Genomic DNA, 23,474 nt, shown 5'->3' on the forward strand with positions numbered 1-23,474 from the left:
CAAGCAGTAATGATGCTGTACCATTGTATATGCTGTCTTACTGTAGGGTTGCTTTAGTAGTAGTAGTAGTAGTACTAGTAGAAGTTGTAGTTGCATGAATGCTTCTGCATTCATGCAAATACAACTACTACTGCTACTACTACTGTAGGCTAATAAAATAATAAAAATAATAATAATAATAATAATAATAATAATAATAATAATAATGAAATAAATGCTTAATAAACCAGTTTTATTGCTTTTTAGAATTGCAGCTGAATTGCATGTCTTCCAAACCTCAGTATTATGCTAATGTGAATAAACTCATGTTGACAACAATTTGTTGACACAAAAGAAATGGCAATTGCATACTACTCACAGCTACAAAGGATACACCGCTAAGTAGTTAGCTTTCTATAAGTACTTTGTCTATTAATTTTACATAAATCTACATATTGTGTTATTAAGGCCTGGAAAAAAAATTTGGCATGTGCTATGCCTGTGCACATAGTGCCCTTTTCTGACGTTGAGCCCCTGCCCCTCTATAATCATGTGCACGTCCCTGGTTGCGTTTGTAATTAATTATACCTACAACTCAGTTCTCAGTAGTCAGAATGTTAATTGTTGATATCAACAATACACTTCTTACTAGTGGCAATGCTTATTGTAGACATTTACAATTGCTCTTACATTACAGACATCATAGTGGAATTCTAATGATCTAAAATTTGGTACTGGCCAGTAAAATTAAATTATTGTGTCAATACAGAATTGATAATATAGTGAGAGTATAATTTCAAATATGTAGAATAGCATTTGAGATATCTGAAATACAATTATTATTCTTAAAAATCAGAATTGAATTTGAAATTTAAAAAGAGGAATTTTTACTCATCCAAACAGAGAAATATTCAGAATGATTTGATATGTTTTGAAAATACAAGAAATACAATTGTTGATATCTGAAATTTGAAATTCCACATCCACTTGTCACAATTCTTCTTTCGTCCTGTGGAAATTCAGTTGTAGATATCTGGAATCATTAGTGCTTAAGATATAATTAAATGTATAGATCAGTTTTGACTAGTTGAAATGTCATTTCTACATGTGAAAACATATTTGTAACATCTCGAATTGGCTTTACAGATGTCTTAAAATTGACATTTTGACGAGTCAGAATTACATTTTGACATGTTGAAATGTAACTTTCATAAGTAAATGTTGCCTCTGTGGCTAGGTAATGTTTTGAAAAGGAAGAGGAATGTGTGGAATTAAAAGGTAATATCTCTGGATCTGCTGTATCGATTTTCTATCATTTGTTTTTAAAACAGTCCATAATGAGTCCAACAGTGTTATGGGAGTGCAATGATAGACCAGTGGACTGCTTTCCTTACCTTTTGTCCAGGTGAAGGAAGCTGTGAACTACTGCTGGTGAGTAAGGAGAAATTGTAGATTCAGTGTTTAGGCATTCTGTGAGGAAAGTTAGTTGAAGTATTTAATCTTGTCTCAATACTTTTTGTGTCAATTCTTGAAACTTTTGAAGCTGAGTAGCTATCAGTGAGTTTCGGTCAAGTCAGGTGTGTTGAATAGGCTTGATTGCAGGGCGGAGCGAAGCCTGCATGAGGTAAATCTAGCACATATGGGCTGGTCACTACAGCATCAGCTGCAGCGTAAGGGCAGTCGAAGAAAGACTTAGGGAGTCTCTTTGCAGGAGTCCATTGAGGGAGTCCAAGTAACTCACTGTCCACCACAGATCGCAGCCATGAGTCCCACCCAATCCCAGTCAGGACATCAAACTGGAGAAGATTTCACCGGAGACCCATTGCTCGAGGGTGTAACCCAGCCAATCTCTGTTACCCAACATTCTCCACCGGTACTGAATTTGAAGTACTAGGGGGGCTATGGAAATGCCAGTCTGCAGTCAAGAAGGTGGACACCATTTCATCCTATGTCTCCCTGCAGACTCTCCACTTCCTGGCCCTTACGGAGACCTGGATCACTCTAGAAAACACTGCCACTCCAGCTCCCCTTTCAACTGCCTACTCATTCTCACACTCCCCGAGACAAACAGGTCAAAGAGGAGGAACTGGACTCCTCATCTCACCCACGTGGTCCTACCAGGTCCTTACCCTCGACCACCTTCCCAGATCTGCATTTGAATTCCACGCTGTCTCTGTCACCATTCCTTTCAAGCTCAACATTGTGGTGATCTATCGCCCTCCCAGTCCTCTCTGCGACTTCTTTGATGAGATGGAACAGAACAACAGAACAATACACTGCGAACCAATAGATCGGTGTTACGAGCAGCAGAGAGAAAATGGAAAAAATCACATCATCCTGATGACCTTGCTCACTACCACCACCTACTCTCTGACTTCACAACAATTGTTTCAGCAGCCACATCTGCCTTCTACCTGTCAAAGATCAACTCCTCTGCCTCCAACCCCAGGAAACTATTCTCCATGTTCTCTTTCCTCCTCACCCCTCCTCCTCCTTCCTCCCTCACTGCTGATGACTTTGCAACTTACTTTGCCTAGAAAGTAAAAGACATCAGCTCCTCATTTACTGCTATGCCCTTCCAGAAATTACCTACCCCAACCCTCACCTATGACAGCCTGCTTCAGTCCTCTCTCCTCTGAAGATATTCACACACTAGTGACGTCTAACCATGCCGCCACCTGTTCCCTCGACCTGATTCCCTCCTCTCTTCTCCATAACATCTCACACAACATCTTGCCTTTCCTCAACACCCTGATCAACTCCTCCCTCACTTCAGGCCATATTCCAGCTCCTTTCAAGACAGCTACAGCAAAGCCACTCCTAAAGAAACCCACCCTAGACTCAGCTGACATCCACAACTACAGACCTGTATCTCTTCTTTCATTCGTCTCTAAAACCATGGAACGTGCTGTCTACAACCAACTGTCCTCCTACCTTTCACAAAACAACCTCCTTGACCCTAATCAGTCAGTTCAGGACTGCCCACTGAGATGGCCCTCCTCACAGTGACTGAGTCCCTCCGTGCCGCCAGAGCCTCGTACCACTCATCAGTCCTCATTCTCCTCGACTTATCCTCTGCATTTGACACAGTCAATCACCAAATCCTCCTCTCCATTCTCGCCGAACTTGGCATTGCTGACTCTGCTCTAACCTGGTTCACATCATACCTGACCTGGTTGCTATGTCGATCAGCCATAGTGAAAGTTTTGGGTGTCCTACCTATCCCAGATGTTCAGTCTGCAAAATTTACAGCTGAGAGACTTCACTGAAAATCAGGGTAACGCAGGCTGCTAAAACTATGACGCTTGGTTGTGATTTGGACATATTACGCCAGCACGGGATCTTATTGGAGCCAGCCAACTGTAAGAAGAGAAGGCGGAAGTGAAGTGAACGTAAACAAAAGAGGGGGAAGAGAGCCGGGATCCATGCTAGGCTAAAGGCTAACCCCTCCAGACCAGCAGTACCGTCGCTCCTACTCTCCAACGTCCTCTCCCTCGACAACAAGCTGGATGAGCTACGTCTGTTGAGAGAAACCCACAGAGAGTGGAAAGACTGCTGTGCGTTTGCTTTCACGGAAACATGGCTCAAGCACAATATCCCAGACGTGGCCATACAGCTGGAGGGGATGATGGCTTTCCGGGCGGACAGAGATGCAGCTACCTCTGGTAAAAGTCGAGGAGGGGGTCTGTGCATCTATATCAGGGGTGGGCAAACTACGGCCCGCGGGCCACATCCGGCCTGTTGGTCCTTTTAATCTGGCCCATCGAAGATTGGTACAGAATTGCCCAATCAAATCATATCATAATTATGACTGCATTCATTTGACCTTGTCCTGTAATGCCTGGTGTTCCACCAGGTGGCGCATTAGGCGCAGTGATACAATAGGCTCGTTCGAGATGAGCCAGGCCTGCGCAGAATTGATCACCGGCAACCACCGCACAACAACCGTTAGATTTGTGTCCGACTTGATCCCAACTTGCTCTGACGTCATGCACGTGCCGGCAACGATAACCTCACAAGATCAAGGCGGCTGCAGTTTTTAGAGCCAGGCGCCGCAGTTGCTCTCCACCGACTGCAAGACCTCAGGGCATGATGGGAAAGGGAGGGATTTCACCATAGTGATTGTAGCCGTTGTTTACATAGCTCCTAGCGCAAATGCTAAAGCTAATGCTATTGAGGCACTTGGAGGGCTACATGATGCCATCAGCTTTGTAGTGGTGGCAGGGGATTTCAACCACACCAGTTTAAAGGCTGTTTTCCCCAAGTTCAAGCAAGTTGTGGACTTTAAAACCAGAGAAGAGGACATGCTGGACCTGGTGTATACAAACTCCCCAGATGCATACAAGGCAATGCTTGAACTTGTGACGGTTTTTAAAGAGTGACTTTTGGTTTATACTGGGGTGCCAGTCAGGTGTCTGTGTCCTGACAAAGAGTCTGTCTGTGTCACACTTATGGGATATGTAACTTCTTAATAATTCAAGCTAAGCACATAACCATATTTTAAAACACATGTAAGCACACTGTACCCAGCACAAAAGGCAATGAAACAAGACACCACAAAAGCTTTTTTTGTTCTTTTCAAAAATGTATTTAAATTGTCCACAAACAATAAACAATGTTCTTGGATGAGTTCTTATCTCAGTTCTTTTCAACAAAATCCGACCTTGTAAAAACAAAAAGAGGGTAACCAGAAAAACCCCAAAGTATCCAGAAAAAAAGGAAAAAACAAAAGTAATCCAACAAAACTTGATCGGTAGTACTCACACACACCACTGGGGTGAGCCGTTCAAACGTACCAGTCACGTCAGTCAGTCTAATAGTCAGAGGGATTCCGGAGAAGCAAGAAGCAAGACGTTCACAGCAAGGAGACGGTAACCGAGTTTCAGGTGGCCAAACGTGGCGGACGAATGGGCTTAACTACCCTTTCCTTTGCTATTCTCCACTACGTCGCTTCTGCGACTCGACTGGGCCACTCTAACTGGAGATATGCAGCTCTGCTTCCTCTCCTGCTCCTGCTGCCGCCATTCCCACTGCTACCGGCGCCGCCATGACACTTATGACGTCTCTATTGCCTCTCCTACCGGCGACGCCATGACACTGGTGACGTATCCTTTTTTTCACGTGAACGGGGATTACTTTAGCCCGTCACAAACTTGCTGGTCCTTCTCTACCATCTATCAGGCCAGCCCTCACCATCAACATGGCAGCCACACACAGGGCCCTGACCAGGGTCAACCCACGGAAAGCAGGAGGCCTGGATAAGAACCTGTGCACAGAACCTGCGCTGGTGACGGACATCTTCAACAGGTGATGCAATATCCACCACTTTGCACTTAGTCATCACCCATCTGGACCAGAAAGACACCTACACCAGAATCCTGTACACTGATTTCAGCTCAGCATTTAATACCATCATCCCCCAGAGACTAATGGAGAAGCTCCTCCTACTCAGCCTGAACACCGCCACATGTCTCTGGATCCGGGACTTTCTGACGGAGAGACCTCAGTCTGTCTGTGTCGGAAATAACACCTCCAACTCCATCACGCTGAGCACTGGATCTCCTCAAGGCTGTGTACTCAGTCCATTGTTGTTTACACTGCTAACACAAGACTGCGCATCCAGACACGAGGGGAACCAGATCATCAAGTTTGCGGATGACACCACAGTGGTGGGACTCATTCATAGAAATGAGGAATCAATGTACAGAGAAGTTAAACACCTAGAGGGTTGGTGCAGAGAAAATAATCTGGTGCTCAATGCGGACAAACGAAGGAGATGATTATCAACTTCCGGAGGTCTCAGCCTGAGCACGCTCCTCTCAGCATCAGTGGCCGCACAGTGGAGAGAGTCGAGAACATCAAGTTCCTCGGAGTGCAGATCTTGCAGGACCTAAGCTGGAATAAGAACACTTCAGGGATCACGAAACGGGCCCAGCAGAGACTGTACTTCCTGAGGGAGCTGAAACAAGCCTCTCTCCCCATCAGCATCCTCAGGACATTCTATAGTTGTGTGGTGGAGAGCATTCTGACATATTGTATCTCAACATGGTACTCCAGCTGCAGTATGTCAGACAAAAAAGCCCTGCAGAGAATAGTTAGAGGAGCTGAGAGAAGGTTGCGCATGCATTACTTAAAGGAATACTCTACTCTTCACTCTAGAACGAAATTCAGTCATTATCGACTCATCCTCATTCTGAAGAGAAGTCTGGTGTAGTTTCTTATTCCTCAAAGTGCAGCTGGAGACTCGCGGGGGTACCCTCCTGCAGCAAAAATCCATATAACGGGCGTCAATTGTGCCCGAGACAAAACGGTCCATAAAACTACACAAAAATGTTGTAATATTCCTCCATACTGCTCGTCCGCTGCAATCCAAGTGTCCTGAAGTGGCGACATCCAGAGTTTACTCGAAACGACGTCATTTAGTAAATTTTTAGAGCCTAGACAGTCACTATACTATATTTGCCTGGAGGCACACTCCCGTGTGCATGCGAGTCTCCCTCACAACCGTTTGCACTACGGAAGCTGCGGCAGACAAGATCAACAGAACTCGCGATAGATACACACCGGTATTTACATCCAGCTGTGAGTTTCAAAGTTTCAAATCACTAGTGCAGGCATATCGGCGGTATAACCATTGCCGTTGTTCAAATCTCGCGCGTTCGTTCATTTGACTAGCTTTAGGTGACGTATTCACGTCCACCATTTTTGGAATGCTAGACATATGATTCAGCAGAATCTATCCACCTTATTCCTAGCCCCCATGATGCCTTGCGTGAATTATGGGTGCGACTTCCAGTCGCGTTTGTTTACATGGTAACGGTAGACGCTAATGCGGTTTTTATGAGGGTTAGAGAGGTAAACCTGGGAACATCAGCTGTCAGAGCTTAAACGAGACAACATTACAATTCCGTTGCCTACTCATATAGAGGGGTGGGAGGATGACATGAAGAAGTGGCCTAACATAACATACAGTTGCATTTTTAGCTACTTTCTTAACTCTGTCGCTTCGGACGGGGAGGCAATGAATAATCTGAAAAGCTCTGAGGCATATCAGTGCCTGCACAGTAATAAGTAAGTATTAATAATTCATAATAATATTATATAATATTATATATTATATAATATAATATATACTATAATATTAAATATAATATAATATATACTATAATATTATTATATAATATATATTATGATAATTTTATAAGTAAGTAGTAATATTTTTTGTCAACAAAGTGAAAAGAGCACATGTATAACGTTTTAGGTGGTCTTTTCAAGTTAAGTTTTTTCAGCCACATCCTTCTGGGTTCCTCATCCTTCGGTAGGCAGTGGAAACTGTACCGATTCTCACAACAACATTCTCTCTTAGTCCGGGGTGCATGTTCAAAACATTGCTCTTGTAGCCACAGATTTAACTTTGTGTGGTTATTAGTACAACCGCGAACAGCGCAACATGTTCCCGAGCTGCACAAGGACATTTTTAAATGCCACCGGAGCTGATCATCGTTTAGAAAAGAAAACAGTAAGAGGCAACTTTTAAATAAACCGCTACGGGAAACGAAAACCGCTAGCAAACAATGGCTCACTGCTACTTCCGGTGAGAACCAGAAGTTGCACCCATAATCGTTTCTCAACAACGACCCGAGGAATAAGGTGGATTGTCCTTTTTGAATTCGTATCCACGCGTGACTTCTCCAAGTCACGTTTCGGCCATTTTTGTAGTCGAACAAACGTAAGTTCCCCATTTCTGGTTTGGCCATTTTTGTAGTCCTTTCAACGAAACACTCCGTGACGTCACCCTCAAAGGGAGCGTGACCGCCATTTTGGCTCTCCGCCATCTTGTTTCTTTGTCAACAACCGCCATCTTGGCTCCTCTTTCTTTGTCTCTGACACACACACACACACACGCACACACACACACACACACACACACACACACACACACACACCCATGCTTGCTTGTTATTTGTGCTTGAGTTTGTCTTAGTTTAGTTTCATAGTTTAGCTGCTTTGGTTGAGTAATTGTTTTTTGTTGAAAGTATTATTGATTTAATTAATTTGCTAACAATAATAAAGTCTATTATAATGTACATAGCAGTTTTCTGTGATTATTTTGTGCATATGTTTTGTAGCATTTACTGGTTGTGATGGTCAGTGCTCGGATTCATTTCCTTCACTGTTCCTTTAATTGTAAATATTTATAATTTAATATTTAATATTAATATTTACATTTAAAGTGAACCCATTTCATGAGACTAATTTTGGTCTGGTTATTGGTCCCTGATTTCAGGGTGGTGCCCCGTTTTTAACGGAAAATTAATTTGATTAATTTTTATTTTATTTAATTATAATAGTTATTTTCAATAATTATTAATTTCTAATAACCACACCTGCCCTACCATCCATTCCCAACACTTCAACATACAAGTTTTCTTTTTTGTATTAAGTGATGCAACACAAGACAAGTGAGAGACACGATACGAACAACACTAACAAAAAAAGGCAAAAAAGAGTGTAAACAATGTGGATAGCAAGACAAGATAAGACTAGACAAATAAACAAGCAAAAACAAATTGTTAAATTGAACGGTATGCTGTTTTCAACACATCACATTGTTATGATGTCACAAGTTTTGTTTGTAGTTAGCACCTATGTCTGACAAACTAACACACCTGGGATTTGTATTTACCACAGTGGTGTTCCACTCAAAAACTGTGGGGGGCACCAAATCACACAAAATGCCAATTTTACAAGTACAAATCTAACTTTATGCTTCTACTTCACTACAGCTCAGAGGCAAATATTATTCTTTTACTCGACTACATTTGTCTGACAGGTGTAGTAACTAGCTACTTTTCAAATTTAAATTTTTTCATATCTTTTTTGTCCATTAAAAACCTGAATTTGATTTCTGATAAACTGACAGATGAGTTGTTCCTTTAAATTCCTCTAAAGCTAACTTGATATATAATCTATTCATGTACAATATGTGTGTATGTATATATATATATATATATATATATATATATATATATATATATATATATATATATATGTATATATATATATATATGTATATGTATATGTGTGTCTGTGTATATATATGTGTGTATATATATGTATATATATATACATATATATACATATATGTGTATATGTGTATATGTGTGTGTATATATGTGTATGTATATATGTGTGTATATATATATATATATATATATGTGTGTGTGTGTGTGTATATATATATATACACACACACACACACACACACACACACACACACACACACACACAGTGGGTAGAGCAGGTGACTAGTGATCAGAAGGTCACTGGTTCAAATCCCGGCTCCCCTGGGTGGAACTGAGCTACATGTCAAAGTATCCTTGAGCAAGATACTGAACCCCAAAATTGCTCCTGATGTGCAGATCAGGCCTCTGCCATCAGAAAGGGCCCTGCGATGAGCTGGCGACTCATCCAGGGGTGTACCCTGGCCTTCGCCCATAGAGAAACTGGGATTGGCTCCAGTAACCCCCGCAACCCCCTGAAAAAGGGGATAAAGCGGTAACATCCCCGCGACCCTCACGGAAAAAGCGGTAGATAATGAGATGAGATGAGATAACACTGACAGGGAACATTTTACTGCACAATGAGTACTTTTACTTTTAATACTTTGAGTAAATGTTGCTGATAACACTATAATACCACCACTGTTCACAGCTATCTACAGCCCAGCATAGTGCAGTTTGTGAACAGGAACTCCCTGTTCATGTGAGGGCCTCAGGCTGTCAGTGGCTGTGAGGAGGTTTGGAGTAAGGCTCCCCCCTAGTGATGGGAATAAGTAATGACAGTTTCCACTCTGGTTGCTTTACTTCGAGTATTTCATATATATTTTAATGTACTGACCAAATTCTCAGCAACCAGAACATAGAACACAAGTAGTTTCTGAAATCATACTTGTTTTTAAAGACTGCAGTATAGAATTCAACGGAACAGCAATGGACATCAGCTACTTCATATATGAACTGTAATGTTACAGGCACAAACAGAGAAACAACACCTTGATGTTTGGTCCTGTAACGTTGCTTTGTGGGCCATTTCTCTTTATTTTGATGAGTGAAGGATCTGTTTAGCTGTGAACACCATCAGACCGACACGCCCCCGCTCCGCACCGCTGCTGGCTCGCCTCTGCTGTGCCTCTGATACTACCTCCGGAGGCGCATCAGAGCCGCAGCGAAATTTCACCCCTTGCCGCATCTGAAACTTTCGCACAGAGGACGATGATTCCTGACTCAAAGGGCAGTGTGAATGGGGCTAGGGGCACCGCTGCTGCAAGCAGGGAAAGGGTTAATTTTAGCCATCAGATCATGACAGAGTGGTTCCTCTGTAAATTGCATACTGTGTAACAGAACCCCTCATCTGCTCCGGAGTCCACCAAAACCTTAGTGATATTGAGAGGAAGTGATTACCTCAATATCAGTTAGTGGGTGAGGAAAACAAACAGAGGACAAAGTACAGCTCACCAGTGCCCTCCTCTTTCTTGGTGAGCCCAGTCTTTTACTGGACAGGAATCCATAAATTAGCTCCTCTGGGTTGGAGGAGGCCTCTGAGGAAGAAGCAGGGGGATGGCTGCATGGTGGAGTGCCCCCTCTGGTTGGGAGGCACCACTGCTCATCTCCCCTTCTTCTGTTCTCTCAGTTGATTATCAATCTTTATGGCGAGGGCAGTAAAGGCATCATGGTCAGAGGGATGTTCAGTGGAAACCAGATGGTCTTTTATGGATCAGAGAGTCCATGGTAGAAGGAGTCGAGCAGATAACCACCATGTTCCAGCCGCTGTCAGCTGCCAAGGTACAGAACTCAGTGGCACAATCAGATACTTGCAAGTGCCCTGGTGAAGATCCATCAAAGCCTGTGCTGCCTCTGGACCTAGAGAGGTGTGGTCAGAATTCTTTCGGAATTATCGGTTAAGAGAGCCAGTGATTAGCAGATCTACAGCTGGACGAGGAGAGGTGGACGCTGTGTGTATAACATTCATGCTCGCTGCTCACCAACGGTCAAAGTTGATGGACAGTGTTTACCTGATGTCTAACTTTTAATATGAATATGCTGACCCCATTATCACCGTCATACCGATGCTATTTACATACACCCTGATGCAGATTCAAAAGATGAGGATTTTAAGCATTTGCATTTTGTTATGCAACCCTGTGTTATATAATGATGAAAAAATTACCTTGTACCTTGCAGTGTTCGACAGCAGGTGTATACATGTTTAAAGGCTGTCTTATGATGTGTGCATACCTATGTCAAACTAGGACACAGCTGGGTTTCTGACATGACAAGTCCTTTCTCCTCTAATGCTAAATGTCTTATGGTGCTGTTTTTAAGTATTTTTTTAAATTGGTGAAAAATCGAATGTGACATAAACCAAAGATGTGTGCACTGGTTTCAGATGTCACCACCCATCTCCTGCATTATAACACTATTGATAATGGGCAATATGTTTAGGGTTATCTCAGCTTAGACATAGCAACTCTGAATTTATACTAGAAAGCCTGTGTTACAAACTGGGAATGTGAATTTCTGAAACATCTTGGCTTCAATGAGGCTGGCATTCAATTCTTCTGGATGCATTATGGGAATAGTAAAAGTCAGAGTAGCCCCTTTTAGTTAGAAAATGTGCCACATTTGTGGCCAGGTAAAGGCTGCAATTTGCCGCCTTGTCTTTGTGAAACGGAGGAAAGACAAAAAGTGTACCTTCCGAGGCGTCATACTGGCAGACCAAAACAGACCCCCAATATGTCGCAGCCTGTCTAAATGCGCAGACCTAGCCGCAAAAAGGACAACCATTGGCGGCTTGCTGTCCAGTATAAAAACGGCTAGTGTCTCAGCCTCTGCTACTTCGATCTCTTTTTTAATCTGTTAAATAGCTGCACTGACGTGGAACTCATTGCTCTCACTCTGACTCTTGCATTCACACAGTTTTCCTTGATGCAATACAACACAAGCAACATTTATAGTTGAGGTTTGGTGTCAACAACTGGCATGCCATGTTGGCTGGGGGTGAGAATCTACCAAAATTCCAAATTCCAAACATGTTGGAGGTTTTAAACTTTGACCCACAAAGTCATACACCACACACCTACCAGGGAGCACATACATAGGTTTTAAACTGATCCACATAAACACACACAGATGCGTACACACACATACACACACACACTGTGATTTCTGTGGTTAATGGTCAGTTCACACTGGGTCGCTAATTTTACCCTCTCTCCCTCAAACCCCCACACAAACACAAAGGATGTGTATTCAGTGGCCTGGTCAAACTGAATATAAACTGCTGTTGAGGAGCAGTTTAATATTCAGCTCACCTGTCACACTGCTCTTTGCTGATGAACATATGGGCCACTGGTTTTGGAAAAACTAACAATACGAGATAGTTGAATAGCTGTTAAGGTTAAGTAGCTTCATACTGTTTGTAGACAACCAGTACAATATTCACAAATTCTACAATAAATCAATCAAAAAGCATTTTATGCATCATGTCTTATACAGAAAGTCTAGGTGCCTGGTCACACCAGAAATTTAAAATGGATATTAATAAAAAAATGCTCATGATAATTGATTCTCACTGAGCAGTGCAGCTTACAGATGATGGAATAGTGCATCACAGCTAATACGATAGCATTCTCCATTGTGGATTGTCACAGTTAAACTCTAGAATAAAACGTTTTATATTGAGGTCCTTGTATTAAGCTTTAGTTAATAGGTAATGGAGTGCAGTAATAATGAGTTGTGAAACCTGGAATTAAGTTAGTACTGTTTCACACCAGGTTCTCTCGTCTCAAAGTCTCTTGGTTTGTTGAATGGGTTTAGGGTTAAATGCCTGAAATAAGGTCTGTGGTTACCACAGGCTGAAGATATTTTCATGTTTTGTTCTACAACATTAAATACGTCAGTAAATACCACGTTTGAATTATTGAATTCATCTTATTAATGTTATTAATGATGTCGGCATATTGTTTAAATCTGTACTTAGAACTATAGCCAGTCTGCACGAAGAGTGGTTATCAAACCTTTTTTGAGTGTGTTTTAGATTCAAATAATAGTACATACTTCCAACAGACATTTAAGCTACAATGTACATATCTCCACACATCACCCAACCACAGTATTTGACCTTTATTAACTTATTTCTCATTTGGTTACTATTATTAGACTATTACTCATTTCAGCACACGCAAAAACTGCTTTGACGGCCTTTGCACCTGTATTCATTCTGATAGTTTCCAGCCTTGTTTGATCATTATCAGTATACTATGAATCAAAGTGACATTTCCTGATATTAGTTTAACTGTGTACCAGCCTTTATTGAAGGATTATGATCTTGAAGACACCAAAGAAAAAAAACAAATTCTTGTTATTCATGTCAGGGAGCTTGTTGAGATGAGTCTACCGAGTAATTTTCCACTTTCAGTCTGTAACTTTCCACTGCAGCAGGGGACGTTGTTAATGTCATCATAACTGAACGAGTACGAGAACGGGAACACTTCCTTGATGTGGTGCCTTTCAATTAAGTATGAGTCACATACCTCAGTGTGAGTGAAATCTTTTCACATGCCATGACCTGCTAGTTCAGGCTATGTCTTTGCTTCAGGTCACCTGCTCTAAATCAGGACTTTTACTTTACTTACTGAATTTTACTAAAGCTTTTCTAACTCAAAGAGGAAATGAATGGAAAAATATAATCAAGACAACAGCCTTTACTTCGATTCATGTAATAGCATCGTGCCTGATAAGGGGCGTATGTTAGGATGTTCATATGTTAGCGTGTTTGTTTTCATCACAGACGAGTGAATGCTGATTATACACCTTCACATTAAAGATCAAAGCCAGATGTTAATGTTTGTGGGGTTTTTTCCAGTGTGAAAGTGGTGTTAGAGAAGCTCTGGATAACTGTCACAGCTGCAGTCAAGAAAGTGGGTGTGTACGTGTTCTCAGAAAATTTGCATCTTTTATCTCAATAGCTGTTTACATTCCTCTGCAGGCTGCCATGGCTGCTGCTCATGGACATCCAAAATCCAGTATCGCTGGTTTTGGTGTTGAGAGATGAAAAATTCTCTATGGTATTCCACCAGCTTTTCACACAGCAGTCAGCGAGCTCCTCTTGAACAGTCCCACCACAGCAGGGTCTTCATTCCCAAGCACTGTCAGAGGCTACAGTGACACCCTGCAGGAGAACGGTCAGGCAGTTGTCCACTCAGACAAGCACAAACAAGATGAATGACTGGGGCTTAACGAGGCAAACAATGATCTGACCAATTTTCTTGATTTGATCACCTCTTAAAAAGTGTGCACTCCATCTAAATTAGTAACAGTCAATCGTATTAGGAACTATCAGTTCTACAATATTAAAGATACACCAATGAAGTGAAATAAGTGAAAAGGTTATCTTTCTGGAGGTGCTGGAGAAAAAGATGTGGATTCATCCTCTGGAGAACATGAATGTTTGCACAGAAGTTTGTGGCATCAATCCAATTGCTGTTGAGATATTTCAGTTGGGAACAAAGAGTGTGTTATTTAGTATAGGTTTAATAGAAGGAATTATGTCAGTGGTACTCTTGTTGGGAAGGGATAGACCACCTAATGGATGGCCTTCTTACTAATACTAGCTGTCATTATAATAAACTAGATTGGCACTCAATCGTAACCATAATTTAAGCTCACCAGATCTGCAACAACCAACCACTAGGACCACAAAACAATACAGATGGAATCATAATCTCCACTGTGTTAAGGAAGAATAACAGGTTGATTAAAAGTTGAGCTGAAATAAAAAAATATTTTTTAACCATTTTAGATCACATCTGTGGTCACATTGTATGGCAGCTAGCGTAAGTGGTTCTATTAGCTACATTAGGCCCAGATTGCCAGGAGTCAAACCTGGCTACTTTGGTATGTGGCTAAATGGTAGGAGGTGTAATTCATAATCAGCACTAACGCTTTTGGCTACTATAAATGAATATCCTTGACAAGTCCCTCCCTACCAGACTGTTTTTACAGGAAACATATATGCCTTTTTATGTTGTGGTTTCACAGGGACTTTAAATGAGGACAGTGAGAAAAAATTCTGATCTGCACCAAAAGTTGATGGTGTCTATTCTGGGTCGAGACCCATCCTCCATACAAGTTTTGTGGAAATCCGTTTTTGTGTAATCCTGCTGACAAACCAACCAACAAAAAACATAACAAGGTAATAAACAAGAACTCAGTGTACTTTTGTTCCTTCTCTGTCAGGCACATCAGTTCAGAGAAAGCCTACGATGTATAACGTTTGTTTTTTGAAGACTGCACTGTTAACATTCAATAGCCCTTATGTACATATCTTGTTGGAGGCCTTTCAGTGGACCAGACCAACCAGTTTGGTTTGTTATTTTCATTACCCTGAAGAGATGACTTGTAAGTGTCGCCTGGTGTCAAGTTTGGCTCTGATAACGGCTGTGCTGCAGTCAGAGGGAGAAAGATTACGTTTTTTTCATGTGGCATCACTACCTTTACTTAAGCAAAAGATCTAAATACTTCTTAAACCATTTCTTTTTGTAACAAGCAATGAAAATGTACAAGCACTTTACAGCCAATCAAACTTTAATTCAGGTAATCTGTATTGTTCCAGTGAAATTATAAAACCTCTTAGAGTGCTCAGCAGTGAGCAAGATATCAGGTTGGATGGACATCAAATGAAGAGACACTGATCATGGTATTTTCATTCTTATTTTTATTGTGTAAAACAACGGTGTTAGATGTGTGAAGACAACTCAGAACCAGCACCTCTCTTTACTCCTGAGAAAATAATCACAATAGCCACATTTAGACATATCAGGGATATACCAAGTTACTGTATTTGGCTTGACTACATCAGTTCCTCTTGCATGGAATGGGTTCTAAGCTTAAATTTTTTTACACAGTGTTAAAACATCACAATAGTGTCATTATATTTTACTGGATCAATCTAGAGACAAAGAAAGATCCCCTCCTCCCTTTTACATCTGATATCAGGCTTAATGTCAGTCTGTACAAATTCACACCATAATTCACTATTGCATTAATACAACTGAACACCATCTGAGTCAAAGACAACCTTGAGTTTGTTAAGTGTAGAAAAAGAAACGTGACAAAAGCTTGTTTGTCCAACATGCTCTTGTGTGTATCTTAGAACATATGTTTGTTTAGGCATTAGCACATATGTTTAATGTGCATGTGTTATAAGAACAAGGTATCACACTCCGCAAAACAATAAGGCACAGTCACGGTAAAATTTAATTAATCAATACAATGAAAACCCTATCAGGGCAAGAATAAATTTTCATAGCTGTACAAAAAAGGATAACATATGTCACAGCTGAATGAGCATTATGATTTAAACAAAAAATATCTGTACACTATCTGTGCTAACCATAGATCTGTAACTCCACATCATTGTAAATGAGGGCAACCTCAATGGTTTAAATAGAGGGTTTGAAATAATATAACTAGATACCAGATCCAAAGATGGCACAGATTCAGTCAAATGAGAATTGCTTACATGGCGCATACGCCATCATCCAGGTCTACTAATAGATCCATGTTGCTAAAACTATTTAGATCCACAGTGCTTACATTTATTAGATCCATGTTGCTAACACTAATTAGATCCACAGTGCTAACATTTATTAGATCCATGTTGCTAACACTATTTCGATCCACATTGCTAACACCTGATAGATCTGTGGTGCTAACACCTGATAGATCCATGGTACTAACACTTCATAGATCCTTGGTGCTAACACTAATGCTAACACCTGATAGATCCATGGTGCTAACACCTGATGCCAACACCTGATAGATCTGTGGTGCTAACACCTGATGCCGACACCTGGGTGTGCATTATCAAAACAGAAGTAAATCAATGTCCTTGGATATTATTTATACTGTATATTCATCCAAGTATATCAGATTTTGGAAAATACTAAATTCTTGTTCATAATTACCACTTGGATGTTGATGTGAAGAGTATTATCCAGCTCATAAGTTTACAACTGACATTTATCAATGAGAAAATCATACTGAAACTGTATGCTAAGGAGTCAGCATGAAGGACTAGGCAACATCATGTTTTTGTTGTGTAGGCTAAAGGCAAAATACTATGTTTTTTCACAAAAAATAGCTAAAATGAAGTAATGGTCCATTCTCCTGAAAACTCCACCCAAACAGTGTTGTAAAGCCACAGTATTCTGTTGGCACAATGGTGTTGTATAGATGTATAGCACTATGAGCATGTACACACAGTAGTAAAAAAGTTGCACTTATTGTATCTTGAGTAAAAATATTGCTTAAATTCAAATGTGGTGTCTAAAATGTAAAAGAAAAACAAAACAAATCCTGGACGACATGAAGAAGTAATGTAGACTTAAACCATACCAGTTGTTAGTTGGTATAAAGCATCACAGGCTGCCAGTTTCCAGTATGCAAAGTACTGGACCAGTACCAGAGCTCCTGGGTACTTACCTAGGAGCTACTACTTGAGTAGTACTTGAGTGGATCCATTGCTAGTCAATCTGAAGCTGTAATCCAGGGTCTACAGACCACTCAAAGTGCTTAACAACACTTGTCACATTCACCCTTTCACACACACATTCAAACACTGATGGTAGAGGCTTCCATGCAAGGTGCCGTCCTGCTCATCAGGAGCATTACAGCACAAACTAAAGCACCCCATGATATTTCAATGCTCAGCCATTCAAACACTCACACACACATCGATTGAGCAGCCATAAGGAGCAACTTGGGGTTCAGTATCTTGCCCAAGGACACTTTGAAGCTGCAGCTGGGGATCAAACCACGATGCTCTAATTAATGGACGACCCAGTCTACCTCCTGAGCTTCTGTACTGATTATTAATATAGATCAAGGAGTTGTTTAACCACAGCAGAAAGGGCGTTGTGGGGTGAACATGTATGTAATTAATCAACACCATAAAGCCAGTTTTGGGTGCCATATCGCTGCAGGGTTCTGTGGACTGTTGAGACGTTTCCCCTATAAAAAAGGAATACTTAATTTAATTCTTCAGAACGTATGATTCAGTGAAACTTATCAGAAGACTGCCTAAGGTAGTTCAAGACTATCTTCACTACAGGTCTCTTCTCAAAGAGTGAGGTTGCTTGTAGGGTTATTGGGCGAGGGGGGATGCCTTGCCGTTCCCCCTCTAAACTGTACCATAAATGCTCAATTCTATACCATATTGTAGCCGGTAGAGTCACCTGCCATCACCCCTCTTAAAAAATAACAAATCACCTCCAGGTTATCACCACACAGTATAGAAAATATATTTCAGAATATACAAAAAGTACTTTTTTGTTCTATTAAAAAAATTATATCTTTATGGGCCGGTTCCTAAGCCTTACCCTGAGCATACAGCAGCTGTTCTCCAAAACCTATTTAGGGTTCTGGATCCAATTTTGGAACAACAATGGGAGAAAAAAGTACAAAACAGCTGTTTTCCTTTTCAGCATACACTTTTTACAGAAAAAGAGAAAACTTTTAGAGAAAACTGAAGGAAATCTCTGCCTATAAGGAGAAATAGATAAAGATGAAGATGGAGACAGAGCTAATAACCACCAATCCTATGTTCAGGATGATTCTGGTTTGTTGAGGTTCATGGAGAAGCTCATCCATAACCTTCTCCTGTTCCTGGACTGTGATGACCTGAGCTTTGGATGGCTTATTCTGGAAGCCACACAACCACAGTAAAGCTTTCATACACCACCCACTGTCCACTCCTCCTCCTCCTCCAAAGCAGCCCTCCTCTTCCTCCTCTCCATCCCTCACTCCTTCTCCCTCTTGTACTATTTTAAGGTCAGTAATTGGTGAATGGCAACCATTCTGGTTTGGACCATGGGTTTTTATGCCACTGGTGGCGATAGCATGACCATTGCTTGGTTGAGCATTTTCATGATTAGCTTCAATGTCATTATGCTTGTCTGGGTGGTCTAGACACTCATCTCTACCAAGCAAACTGTTTAGGATTGAATGGTTTGAATGGAGAGGCTTCAACGCTTTTTCATCTCCTCCAGTTTTCTCTTTTTCTTGGTGTTCTAGCCTCTTTCTCTTGTTTAACCCCCACAGAGTAGTGGATCGGATTTGTTCTCTTGTGGGTGGAGGAGTGCAGAGACTCACAACTACTGCCACCAAAGCTGTCACCCAAAACAAGACAACAGCAACATACATGAAATGAACATCTTTGATGAAAGATGGCCTCTCATCAGGCTGGTTGCAGTGAGGCTCTCGGTAAACAAATGCCAAAACAAGACGCAATGTTCCAAGGGTAAACCCTACCATCCCAGCCCAAAAGGCACCTGTCTCATTGCAGCGATGCCACAGGACGCCAAGCAAGAAGAGAGCAGCTATGGGGGGAGTCAGGTAATCTGATACTTCTTGGATGTAATAAAACATCTGGCCTCCCTGCATCTCGATGATGACTGGCACCCAGGCAATGCTGATGATAACCATGAAAACCACAAACAACCTGCCGACAATCACCAGCTCCCTGGACGACACCTGCTTTCGAATCATCTTGTAAATATCCAAAGTGAATATGGTGCTTGCTGAGTTGAAGATGGAGTCCAAGTCACTCATTAGAGCTGCGATCATAACAGCCATCATAAGACCACGAAGACCAATGGGCATCACTGACATGACGAGCCGTGGGTAAGCCACGTTGCTACAGCCAGCTGCAGAACCGCACACCTCCATGCAGTGTTCTGGGCTGATACACGCCAACTCATCAGCAAAGAGGATCCTGGAAATCATCCCTAGAATCATGATGATAACAAGTCATGTTATGATGCCAAAGTTAGGATTTTCAAACAATCAGTCAATCAAACAGCAAATGTTGGCTCTACCTGGGATGACAATGATGAACATGGGGAGGATTTTCAAAATGCCAGCCATGAGAGTAGAACCTTTGGCATGGGCAATATTCTTCGCTGCCAGAACCCGCTGTACAATCACTTGATCTGCACACCAGTACCTGGAACACACAGTGGGGACACTTAAAGTAAACAATTAGTTTTATACTGTAGCAATATAGTAAGGACCGTGGTTCTTTCCCAATTACATGTGCTGTTTGTAATGAGTCCAAAGACTAGTTTTTTGGGCAGGCATCAGGTATATCATTACATTAGGGATATAATTAAAGCTCTGGTCTACGATCTGAGAAAGGTTTGAAAAAAGCATCCCCCCCCACACACACACCCCTCCCCTCTGTGCTCCTTAACCCCTCCCCTCCGAGCTTGTATCGCTCTCCCCTCGGAGTCCCGCGACACACCCCCTCCGGCTACAAGCTTTTTTTTTTTTTCTCTTCAACGAACTTTGTACGTCCCACAACAAGCACCAAGAACAACAAGCCGGCAGAAACCAAATACAGCCCAGCTTTGAATGCGGAGTAACGATGTCGGATTCACAGATAAAGTTATTACAATGCACGTTGAAACTAACGTAAATCTTGTAAGTCATTACAATGTCCACAGCTAAGCTCCACAGCCAAGCTAGCGTAACGTCATTAGTATGCTACAGCTACGTTACCTTACAGCTACGTAATCAGCTACAACAGCTAAGTTAGCCACTTCTAAAAGTTACTGAGGGCCAAGAGACTAACAGATGCTGCCGTCAGCTTTCATCACAACGATCGCTTCCACATTGTGGCTGAAAAACAAACCTGTTTGAGTTTCGGAGCAGCTGTGTGTGTCCCAGCTGCTGTCTGAGTAGCACCAGACAGCAGCTAGGACACACACAGCTGCTCCGAGACTCACACAGACTGCGACACAAACGTGTCCGTAAACCGTAATCTCTTGTTTATGACAGATAAGACACACAAATACACACATCGTAACGCGTTTATGATAATCCATCATATTGATTTAGCAAAGGCTTCATTGAAAACAAACGGACAAGACCGGGAGGAGGGTTAGCAAAACAGCTGAGCAGTGACCGGGCGAGAGGTTGTTATGGAGAAATAAATCCGGACAAATAAGATAAAAATCCGGAAATAAATCCGAAACCCCTCCGCTTCGCGATGGGATTTCATCCATCCCTTCATTCATCTTACTTGCTGCCACGAGCAAATAAATAGGCTGATTTGGTGTAAATATGTCAGCAATGTTAGCTTGTTGTTAGCTTACAATGCTAGCATAGAGGCTAACGTCTCCGTCGAACAAGTAAACAAGTGTTGACAACACTGCAGAGACAGACACCGTCTAATAACAGAAACAAACTAACGGCAGCTTTCACAGTCATAAGCAGCATCGGCATGAAACTTATCTGTGTCACAACATCCACAATAGAGACGAAGGTTACCTGCTCAACAGAAACTCCGCTGTATCAGCACCGGGTCCATATCTTCACGGACCTTTCGCCACCGTTCAAACGATGACCCGATGTTTACTCGGTTTGAGCCCTCTGTGTCACATCTCCGGTTTGTGTGTTTTCAGTGACAGACTCTTTCTTTGACTCTTTGTCGGTGGGGCGAGCAGAGGCAGCTGAACTGCTCAGGGCAAAACAAACCTCTTGTCCGCTTGTAGTTTCAAATGCGGAAGTGGGTCGGGACCAGACGTGAGCAGGAGCAGGAGAGTGAGCGAGGATTGGATCGGAAAATTGATCCAATAGGAGCCATCCGGGCCGGATGGTTCCTATTGGTCAATTTCTTTTCAGTTTTACAGACACTAGAGAGAATGGATTTTTTTGGTTCCTTTTACTCTTCACATTGTGTGGGTGGTACTATTGGGTCATAACCACCATCTAAATGATGTTATTAATAATAACAAATCTTTCAAATCGTAGACCATAGCTTTAAACAGGCTAGTGGCTTAGCTGCACAAATCAAGGCTCAATTCCTGTTAAATGAAACAGTCTCAGATGGATTATATACATTTACACAGGATATTACATGGGTGATAGCTCTTTCACCATCTCAAACATAATAACCACAACTGAAAGTCCTTGCTAATGGCCTCTACAAGTTGCAGTGTTTGTCTCAAGGGTATACCTACAAGAAAACTTATGAAATATCCAAAACCAAGTGCCCATGCTCTTCAAGGGAGCATGGATGTCCTCAGAAAACGGCAATCTAATCAATGTATTTTCACCATTCGTTTGTACCTGTCTGGCACTGGCTCAAGAAGAATGCTTACATGGAACTGAACCAGTCAGTAGGTCAGTCTCCATGAAAGACTTTGAAAAGTACCAGATAGAGGCAGGAGTCTGGCCCAGTAAGAAACCGGGCCAAGGCAGGTCTGGATCCCTTGGACCTCGAAGTATCTTCAGAGAATCTGGCTTTGGGTTTAGGTGGTGGTGGCAGGATTCAGAATATGTCAGGTTGGGCGACGACAGCAAGATGGCAGTGATGTTTGGAGTAGCCTGCATGTACTTGGTCCAAACACCTTAAAATGACATGGCAAGACATGGTTTAGCATATGGTATAATATGTAGATCCAATTCCAGGTTCATTAATCACATGGTATAAATGGTTCAACTTCAAAACACAAAGGACATAGATAAAGACCTTCAAGTCCTCCCACTTTAAAGAGGCTGATGCCTGTAAGGCAGAGGGCTCCGGTAATCATGAGAAATGCCTGGACCGTATCAGTGTAGATGACTGCGACCAGACCTCCAGTAACTGTCAGCAAAGCCGTCATGGCAATGAGGAGGATGACTGACAGATAGAGGTTCCAACCAAGGGACTCCTGAATGAACAAGGCTCCAGCATAGAGGTCCACGGACAACTTGGTGAAAATATACAGGACGAGAGACAACGCAGCAAAATACACCTTCAGTCGCCTCCCACCGTACCGCTTGGACAGGTACTCTGGCATGGTGTAGACACCAGACTGAATATACACAGGAATAAAAATCCAGCCTAACAACTGGAGCAACAATAATGCATTTAATTCCCATGCAGCCACACTTAAGCCACTAGCAGCACCTGATCCAGCTAATCCAATGAAATGTTCACTTCCTATGTTGCTGACGAACAGAGAGGCTCCTACAGCCGCCCAGTTCATGGAGCGACCAGCAAGAAAGTAGCCGCTCACTGTGCTCCGATTGGCTTTCCACATGGCAAGGAAGCCGATCACTAGCACCAGGATGAAGTAAATTGCCACAATGGTGATGTCTGCCACTTCCATGGTGGCGGTGGTGGCCATGTTTGAGGACTTTTGTAACTCTTTTTCTTAAGACAGGTACTGCAGTGTCCAGGTGCTATGTCCTTACACTTTATATGTAGTTATTAGCCTCGACGTAAAATGTGTGTAAAATGGTAAGACACTGCAACACTGAAATTTTACACTAATTCAAGTCCACAGATTCCAGTTTTAATCTGATCTGAGGGTGACTGACCTGTTAGTGCTATTCAAAAACAAAAATCATAATATACAGTCATCTATGCAATGTTAAAAAGAAAGT

At 41.9% G+C, this 23,474-nt stretch overlaps 1 protein-coding gene across 1 annotated transcript; it reads right to left on the minus strand.

Moving 5' to 3' along the window:
- Positions 1–18,584: 18,584 nt before the first annotated feature.
- LOC311252987 (sodium/myo-inositol cotransporter-like) lies at positions 18,585–23,089 on the minus strand (the record flags this gene model as incomplete). The annotated part of the gene is made up of 5 exons (XM_084346649.1): positions 22,576–23,089; positions 22,258–22,453; positions 19,919–20,046; positions 18,846–19,828; positions 18,585–18,743 (listed from the first exon to the last, which is right to left on the minus strand). The coding sequence occupies exons 1-5, from the start codon at positions 23,072–23,074 to the stop codon at positions 18,585–18,587; spliced, it is 1,965 nt and encodes a 654-aa protein (XP_084202775.1). The 5' UTR covers positions 23,075–23,089.
- Between the last annotated feature and the right edge of the window lie 385 nt (positions 23,090–23,474).

Source organism: Pagrus pagrus, assembly GCF_965226575.1.
Source record: "Pagrus pagrus genome assembly, chromosome: 24".
Lineage (NCBI taxonomy): Eukaryota > Metazoa > Chordata > Actinopteri > Spariformes > Sparidae > Pagrus > Pagrus pagrus.